Source organism: Apteryx rowi, unplaced genomic scaffold (genome assembly GCF_003343035.1).
Source record: "Apteryx rowi isolate R43461 unplaced genomic scaffold, aptRow1 scaffold_897, whole genome shotgun sequence".
NCBI classification, from domain to species: Eukaryota; Metazoa; Chordata; class Aves; order Apterygiformes; family Apterygidae; genus Apteryx; species Apteryx rowi.
Window position 1 is genome coordinate 24,270 of NW_020451201.1, and position 9,563 is coordinate 33,832.

General features: G+C 41.8%; 2 protein-coding genes across 3 annotated transcripts; one reads left to right on the top strand and one right to left on the bottom strand.

Moving 5' to 3' along the window:
* The first annotated feature begins 619 nt into the window (after positions 1-619).
* LOC112978029 (olfactory receptor 1009-like) lies at positions 620-1,576 on the top strand. The gene has a single exon (XM_026091060.1). The coding sequence runs from the start codon at positions 638-640 to the stop codon at positions 1,574-1,576; it is 939 nt and encodes a 312-aa protein (XP_025946845.1). The 5' UTR covers positions 620-637.
* Positions 802-7,246, bottom strand: LOC112978028 (olfactory receptor 1019-like). 2 transcript variants are annotated; one of them, XM_026091057.1, is made up of 2 exons: positions 6,338-7,246; positions 802-834 (listed from the first exon to the last, which is right to left on the bottom strand). In XM_026091057.1, the coding sequence occupies exons 1-2, from the start codon at positions 7,244-7,246 to the stop codon at positions 802-804; spliced, it is 942 nt and encodes a 313-aa protein (XP_025946842.1). The 2 variants fall into 2 exon arrangements, with proteins under 2 accessions (XP_025946842.1, XP_025946844.1); XM_026091059.1 differs by lacking the exon at positions 802-834 and having other exon boundaries at positions 6,308-7,246.
* Between the last annotated feature and the right edge of the window lie 2,317 nt (positions 7,247-9,563).

Genomic DNA, 9,563 nt, shown 5'->3' on the forward strand with positions numbered 1-9,563 from the left:
TCATGACCTCAGGGTTGTTTCCAAAACTAATGAAGGAAAGCTACAGTATTTCTACTCTTACTCTGAAGTATTACAGTACCAACCAGGAGCCCCTGTTGAAATCAAAGCTGTATTCTTCTGGGAACTGTATCATGCTCTGTTTGAAAAGGGTAAAAGGGAAAGAGATGTGGAGAAAATCTTCATCGCAAGAGGTCAAGGGCAGAGCTGATAATTCAGTCTGTGTCCAATCCCATTAAACTACAGGTACCAAAATGAGATACTGAGATGGAAATGAACCTACCCTAAGCTCTGTCCACAGTCAGGGAAGTGAGACACCTTCAGAAGTGATTCCCTGTATGCAGAGATAAGTGTTTAGGAAAGCTGGGATGTTTTCCATTCAGAAGGTGCCTGTCTCCTTCCTTGAACTATAAAGGAAGATTAGCTTAGACTAGACGGCTGACTTCTCAATGGCCAAAGTGCAGTCAGTCCCATTCTAAAGCCCTAGAAATGAGTGATCAGTGTGCCCTGTTGGTGCAAGATGTAAATAAACAAGTTATCCYATTTCGGTTTAAAGAGAGAGGGGGGAAAGAAAAAGGCATGGTTTCCATTGTCTTAAGTTTTAATGCTCTCTTCCTCCTCAATAGACGTGAGACACTGAATGGCAGAGGAGAATTACACCTCGGTGGCAGAGTTCATTCTTGAGGGCCTGAGTGATGATCCGGAGATGAAGGCAGTCCTCTTCGTGGTATTTCTGTTCATCTACATGATTACCCTTTTGGGCAACAYGGGGATAATTGTAGTCATCCGATGCGATTCCCGACTTCACACTTCTATGTACTTTTTCCTCGGTAGCCTCTCTGTTGTTGATATCTGCTTCTCTTCTGTTGTTGCTCCCAGGACTTTGGTGAACTTCCTGTCAGAGACGAAAACCATTTCCTTTGCTGGCTGTACAGGACAAGCCTTCTTTTACATTGTCTTTGTTACAACTGAATGCTTTCTCTTGGCTGTAATGGCCTATGAYCGATATGTGGCCATCTGTAGCCCGCTTCTCTATTCAGCTGTTATGACTAGGGGACGGTGCATACAGCTGGTAGTAGGGTCATACCTAGGGGGTGTCATAAACTCTGTCATACAGATGACCTTCATCATCAGGCTGCCCTTCTGCAACTCCAATGTTATCAACCACTTCTTCTGTGATGTTCCTCCCCTCCTTGCTCTGTCCTGTACCAACACCTACATCAATGAGATGATTCTCTTCTCCTTAGCTGGTGTTATTGAGCTCAGCACCATCTCCACCATCCTGGTCTCTTATGTTTTCATATTCTTTACCATCCTGAGAATCCGTTCAGCTGAAGGCAGACAAAAAGCCTTCTCTACCTGTGCTTCCCACCTGACAGCTGTGAGCATGTTATATGGGACAACGATCTTCATGTATTTGCGTCCCAGCTCTAGTTACTCTCTGAACAGCGACAAAGTGGTCTCTGTCTTCTACACAGTGGTGATCCCCATGTTGAACCCCCTCATCTACAGCCTGAGGAACAAGGAAGTGAAGGATGCTCTGAAGAGAACAGCAGAAAGAATTGTAGTTATGCATTGAACAGAATAAACACAATAATGTAGGCACTGAAAAATTGCAAATGCACTGAATATAGCTTCACAAAATGGGACTCAGCTCACCTAACTTTAGACTATCATCTCAGATGCCTACATCTCCATTTTAGATAGCCAACTCAAATTCTTTATGTAGTTGCTGGGGAGAAGCTCACCTTCAAGATACCTGGCTTATTTCAGATGCTCACTTCAGGATATAAAAGCCTGTGAAAGTGCCTCTTGATAAATCACCCATTACAGTTAGTCTCACTAGAGCAGCTGAACTGTGCACTACAGGCATGCCCTCCTCATTAAGAACTGACAGAGGAATGCACATAATTGGGAGTAACTGGGAATTTTGCTCTCAGAGGTTGTGGAATCTCCAWCCTTGGAAACAGTCAAAACTTAACTGGACAAGGCCTTGAGCAACCTGGTTTTGCTATGAAGTCAGACCTGCTGTGAGCAGGAGATTGGACCAGAGACCTCCAGAGGTCCTTTTTGACCAGAATTATTCTAGGGTTCTATGAATGGCAAGTTAGATCATTATATATCTACTGTAAAATACAACTTTATGTTATACTACATGTTTATACACATTATGCAATATATTATTATGTTGTGTGTGTAGACATACACACTTATCCTACTGGTTTGCTTGTCATTCTCTAACMCCAAATTAGCTTTAATACAAAGCTACAGCCATCTGCTCAGTGTATGAAAGGATATGGGRCATTCCAGTGTTGGTTTTAGTAGATAGATGTCTGTATCAGAGAAAATGCTGCATAGTTTCTCAGAATGTTTCSAACTACTGCCTGTCCATGCTACAAGGTTTCTCACTGAGCTTAGCACCACACAGTGAGCTGGGATAAACAATTCTTCTTCTCCCATGTTCTGCTTGGATTCGTACTGCAACCAGTGAGACTGCCTACAGAAATATGCACCTGGACATAGAAATATGCCTACCTGTGCTTGTCTCCTGACAGTTTTTCTTTACAAACTCTATCTATAAATGATCATTTGTGCTGGCACATGGGAAATGAGAAGTAGAAATACTCATCACTTTACTTCTCAGTGTGTCATCAGCTACACAATTTGTACTAGTTTATCCAAATTATTCAATGGATGGTGGCTCTTGTCCTTGGGACTAACCCATAGGTTGACATTTTCATGGTAAGCAGGTGAAAACAGCTCTGTTATCCAGAGTGTTTCAAATAGTCTGGACAAGCCTCTTGGCTAACCCAAACACTACATTTTGCACTTAGGATCTCAATGATTTATGGGCCTGGCACCTGAGATCCAGCTTCTGTGAAGCTTCTCCTAGGAAAGATGGAAACACAAGATCTAAATGGATAAACTGTGAAGCTGTCATTTGATGATAAGGGGATAAGGTGAATAAGCCTACCAAAGATGAAATATAAATTTTTGAATAGGTCTAGCCTTGAAACCAGGTCACTGATTTGTGAGACCTTTGCAGAGTTAAACTGATCTTTTCTTGTTATCTTCTTTAAGGCCCCTCCACCACACATCTCTCTTCATTTTTTCTTTCACAATTTCTGCCATTAAAAGTTTTGAAACAAGGTCTAATTGGCTTTCTAATTTATGCCCACAGTGGTTTGTTAAGAACAAAGAAAAAAGAAAACACATTATCCAGTACAAGCTGCACCTAGAGAATTTGCACTTAGGCATGAGGCAGTGGGGAAAAGGATTTTAAGAATGAAAAGAAAAAGAGAATGAAAACCAAAAAATGATTGAGAAAAATAAAACTCGTCCATATTTCTTCCTCTGCAGGAGCCAGCTCCTGCCAGAAATCACACATCCCACCTRTCACTGTATTCTAACCAGAAAATTGCAGGTGTTGTGAAGATTCATTGCCACCAGGGGGAACAGTAGCCAGAGGTTTGTTTGTTTTTTTCCTCCACCCCAAATAACTCCTGTTTCTCCAGCATTTCATCAGTCAGAGATAATAGATGTCCTGGAGAACATTGTCTTAACAAGCTCCTCTGGGAGGGGATTTAGAAATGATTGCCTGAGACTGAGAAGGCTTGGATGAATCCTGGATGAGGTTTTGTAACTGCATTTACCTGTTCCACACTGTGGATGGATGTGAGTTTAATTGYCAATATTGGAATGTTTCTCTCTGAAACACATTGAACCTCAAGGGGAGCATACGCTTGAGGGTCCCAGTTCAGTGATTCAGGCCCCCAATCTAGCATTTAAGACCAGACCCAAAGGAGAGTTTTCCAAGGGCAAATGTATTATGGATTCAATGGCTTTAAGGGTGACGATGAGCTTGAATTCTGTGTCATGAAAGGCTGTGGCTTTCGTCCTTGCTCTACTCTAAATTACTGTTGAACAGGGTTTTCTTGCTGCCGTGAACAAAGTAAACTATTTCCAGTTCTTGACAGCTGGTCATTCCCYTTCTTCCTAATACACTTCCACACTACTTTTGCAAGCCTAAGAATAAGGCTGTGGACACAGGAAGAGCTGCAAACCATCTGAGTCCTTGATAATGCAGGCACTTGAACAAATATTATGATATTGCCAAATATTGACATATTAACAAATGTCTTGAATAATGGTCAATGGGATTTTGAGGCATGGACCAGTGAGCATGGGGTGAGTCTCCCATCTTCCTACTTTCCAAGTGGTCTAACCTTTCTGCAGGACATGCCCTGGGGGACATCATTCCACAGTGAATGCCGCACCAGCTGAAGCCCTGCTAAAATTGGTACCCTCTATTTTGGTGTATGACAGCCACTAATCCAGGATGATCTCCTCCCTCACTGGCTCCCCCTCCCATAAACTTGCACTAACCCTACAGACAGAGGGAGGGAAGGAGGGGAAAAGATTCTCCACCATAATTGTGAGGAGGCAGGTTGGGGAATCCGAGTGGAGAGGCAGAGGCACACCCGGGGGCAGACAGTAGGGAGGATAATGTGGTGTGAGGCACAAAGTTAGCATCAATACGACAGTAGCATCAGCACCTCATCATGTTTATACAATTGATTATCACTCACATTTCAAATCTATCAACATATTGCACGTTTCAAGCTTGTCTTGTTACCAGCATCAGCTGAGCCAAGATAGCAAACTTTACACACTGTAAATGAGAAATAAGACACATCATACACTTAAAGCATGGTCAAAGGAGCGTACGGATCTGGGCCTAACCTATTAAGTGCTTGTAAGAAGGTGGTGTTGATCCAGCTGGAATGACTTCCCCAGCTATTCAAAATGCCTACATCCCTAGAATTTATTTGTTAACCACTAAGATATTTGAGGACCAGATGGATCCACCGCAACCACCCTCTCGCAACTCCCAGTTAACACAGGCTACAGGCTGGAAACCACTGTGCTCTGCTTCAAACCTCAGTCAAACTCCAGGTCTCCTAAAATGTATGAGGCAGGAGGGCAGYAGGGAAATGATAACAGATACTAGCTTAAAAATGATACTTTCCTAATCTGGGAGCCTAGTCAGCCTGGACTCCTCTGTTGCTAGTTGAGGAGAATGGATGTGATGTGYTGTCCCTTGGAGATACCCTGGTCCTGAATCACTCTCTGGAAGCACCTGTAATTGCACTGAAACAATGACATATATTTACAGGGGGACTGCCTGTAAACATAAAGCAGATACACAGAGAGAAAGAAAATGAATGAATAGTTCGATAGAAGATTGGGGGTGTAGAAATGGATACACAGACAAGCATCTCAATGATAGTTATATTCTTTTAATCTTTGCTTTTTTTCTTTGSATTTTATTTCATTGCTCTTCCCATATGTTGCCGCTACCAGAAGAAAATAAGTCGTTGTCATGCATGAAAGAAATCAAGACTCCCAGAGATCCTGAAGTCAGATAAAGTATAACCAAACCCAGCAGGGGATCACCACTTCTTCAAGACAGAAACATRTATGACCTCCATTATGATGTGATAAAAACAGTCTCACTGGCTGCAAAAGTGGTTGAATTGTATGACCTACACTTGATTTCTTTGCAACAGCTTTYATGCAGCTGTGCAACAAGGATGCTTCACAATTCTATGAACAATACATTTTTGGAAWACCCATGAAACTTAGATGATTGTTTGAAACTGTGATAAGTCAAACTTTTACCTTAAAAAACAAAACACACTTTGTTTCTCTTTTTTGCATTAATTTCTTTAAAGCCAACTCAAGTGGCTAGGGATGACGCAGTCTGAAATTCAAGTCACCCTGCTTTCTCCACCCTGTGTATCTTAAGAGTTTTACCAAAGGCTGAAGTGAATCACCCACTGCAGATGTCTGTCTCTCTCTGTTAAGCAGAGTAGAGGTAAAGTGACCAATTTAGACTGGCTGCCTAATTTTGACATGGTTTTGATTAGGYAACCAAATTCCAATCTAAATGCAAGACTTTTAACATTAAAACTGTATGGTGTAGCTGGAAACCTCGCTATGCAAGGGCTGTTATCTCAGCTGATTTCTATATTAAGGAAGGTGGCATGGCAACTCTACAGAAGAGTCMAGCAGCCGCTGTCTTATACATATATTTAACATAAAGAAAATTCACTGTATTCAGGACCCTTCCTCTGCCTTTCATTTGCCATTGTTCTCTGTGAGAGATATATTGGATGTCTTTGCAACTGAAAGTTCTTCACCCTTGTTTGTGACATTGTGAGTCATAAGGGTGCATTTCCAGAGATCTGGATACTTCTCTTCCTCGTATTTGTGTTATGAGTGCTCTAAAACCTAGCAATATGAACAGTCATCGGGAAGAATTTTTTCTCCTCATGACTCTTCCCAAAGAATCCTTCACGTCTGTGTTCCTGAGGCTGTAAATGAGGGGGTTCAGCATGGGGATCACCACTGTGTAAAAGACAGAGGCCATTTTGTCTGTGTCTGTAGAATGGGGATGGCTGGATCGGCAATACATAAAAAGGATGGTCCCGTGGAATAAAGTGATGACCATTAAATGGGAGGCACACGTAGAGAAGGCTTTGTACTTTCCCTCTTTAGAGCGGATCCTCAGCACAGCCAGGATAACGACAGTATAAGAGATGAGAATGATTATGATTGTGCTAGTTTCCACAAACGTAGCAAAGGTGACAAGCAGCACTTCATTGATATATGTGTCAGAGCAGGCAAGAGCTAACACAGGAGAAACATCACAGAAAAAATGGTTAATGGTGTCAGGTCCACAGAAGGATAGCTGAAAGGCAGAATAAGTGTGTATCAGGGAACATATGATACCACATATATAGGATCCAGCTACCAAACAAATACAGAGTTTTCTGGACATAACAAGCATGTAAAGAAGTGGATTACRGATGGCTACATAACGGTCATAAGCCATCACAGCCAGTAGGAAAGACTCTGTGACAACAAAATTGAGGAAAAGAAACATCTGTGCTGCACAGCTAGAGAAGGAAATTACTTTTGTTTCAGACAAAAAGTTGACTAACATCTTAGGMACAATGGATGATGAATAGCAAATGTCAACAAAGGACAAATGGCTGAGGAAGAAGTACATGGGGGTGTGCAGACGGGCTTCAGCTCTGACCAAGAAGATCATTCCCAGGTTTCCCATCAAAGTAGCAATATAGACCATGAGGAACACGATGAAGAGAGGAATCTGCAGTGCTGGATGATCTGTCAATCCCAACAGAATAAACTCAGTCACTGTGGTGTGATTTTGTCTATCCATTCCACTGGTGCTTGTAGATTATCTGCTTCTGTATCACTCAGGAAGCCAAATACCAAAGGGTCTGCTGTCTTTTGTATTGACAGCAGTTAACAGTAGTGCAGGAGAAAAACTCAAAGGCATTTAAGAAGTTGTTTATGAAATTTCTCTCTGGAAAAGAAAAAATGATTTCAAATGACACGTTGCATCACAGAAATGCCTGAGTTTCCCTATTAACTACATGAGATGAGAARGTCTAATCAGAAAGATGCTGTAGACCTAGTAAAACAACTTTGCATGATTTCTTTTGGCAAGGACAGCCTCTTACCTGAGTGGATAGCGCTGTCTTGTCTGAACAAGACATGAGTGACTTCAAAATATAAATGGCCTCAACAACAGGTCCAGCCAACCTATCAGGAGGTCATCTTAGTAGCGTGCTACTTATTAAAGGACCAATGTGAAATCAGGTGCATATTTGTTCAGGAAGTCACTACAAACATCCTTTTCCCAGCCTACGTTTTGATCCATGTCACCTCTCTCTTTGTGTTCCTCAGTTGCTGTCATATTATCCGTGCCTCTTACTCTGGCTACAAGCTGCGTGGCCTTCTGATGCTGTCTCCAAGCAACCCAATTTGCAAATTTTCCTTAACTGTTTGTTATCTTTACGAACTAGAGAGGTTTGTTTTAAGCTGCTTCACCGAGCTGGGAAAACCTGACACATTCCTCTCTCTCAGTGAGGGAGAAATCCATCTTAAACCTCCTTTGCTAATTTAGAAAAAAAGTTGCTAATGATTAATATTGAGGCTTGACTACTGAACAAYATCACACTTGCTTGTACTCTTCTGTTTCTRTGAATCACCCCTTGTTTCAGATTTAAAGTTCTGTGTGTCTCTTTTGTTCTATAGCACCAAGAAAGTGGATTCTGCTATACAATCAGGCCTGTTAGGAGTTGTTTTGACAATGAAGTGAAGATCCTTTGAGGTGTGATATTTTTAAGAAGCTGGGATCTAGAAAATTAGATATCTCACTGGTTCAAAGGCTTCCAAAATCCCAACTACAACACCCTCCCCACATACATGTCCAAAAAAAGTGTCATGGCTGTTGCTTGCCTGAGCAATTAAAACAGGACTAAAAAGCAACATGAAAAGAATCAAGTAGAAGCTATGATATGCAAGAATTACAAGGACAGGGCACCAGAACACTCATTTTTAAGAGGTGTTTGGTTGTATCTGCCAAAGACTTAGAAAGGACTGACCTTGACCTGGTATCTAGTTTCTAAAAACCTGTGGCTCTGAAAATAGCTTCTACTATCAGAGACTGTTATGACTCCTAAGAGTTGGACTAATGTGAAATGTGAGAGACAAGGCAGCTATCCATTTCCAAGCTAATTTTTGTCTAGAAACCCATTGTCACCAGCTGAGACACTGGAATGTGCTGCCTCCATATTTGTTCGACTTTCTACTCCACGATGAGAGGAGTTGCATCACAGAAATGCCTGTGTTTCCCTATTAACTACAAAGAATGTCTAGATAAGTAGTTCAGGTACAGACATCTGCCTTACAGATAGGCAAAAATTGATGTTATGAATACCTTGGCCAGTGCTTAGTACTTTGAGTATCTGTAGCTGATTACAAAAATAAGTAAGAATACCAGGATTCAGCYCATAAGGAGAATAAACACTTGAACAGAAAACTCTCTTGAAGCTACTACAGAGATTGTTTCATCATAAGGAAAAGGTTGCTCTAAGTGCTCTCCACTGAGAAAGAGAACATTTCTTGGCTGAAATACATGGGCTAAGCATGAGCTACATAGGGTGCAAGGTGAAAAGTAATCAAATGCATAGTCTTCTAACTCACCCATGGAAGAAAGGGCAAGCCTCTTTCTCACTTGACTCCAACAGCTCACACAGCAGAGGCACCAGGACTTTTACAGGTGGTTTCAAGACACCTGGGACTTTGATCCCCAGAGAACTTGAAAATAGCCAGGAGGAGGAGGAAGTCAAAAACACAGGAACAAATTAGGTACATAGCGTGAGAGAGGTATTTTGATACTTAAAGCAGCAGGAAGGCAGACTGCACAGTACCTTAAGTTTCATTGTGCTCCCCTTACCTTTACCCACTATCGGTATTTGTAGTTCCTTCTTCCCAACACGTCAGTGAAGGGCTGGGCTGCTCGCAGGATCCCACAGCCGCAGCAGGTTCACAGGTTTTGTTCTGATGGAAACATGAAAGCTTTTAATTTTTCACTCCATTCAAAAGACAAAGTGTTTGACTTCTCTGCTTTGACTTGCAGCAGGCATAGCAGTAAAAGAGCTAAAGTAAGAGCTAATTCACCTAGCTTG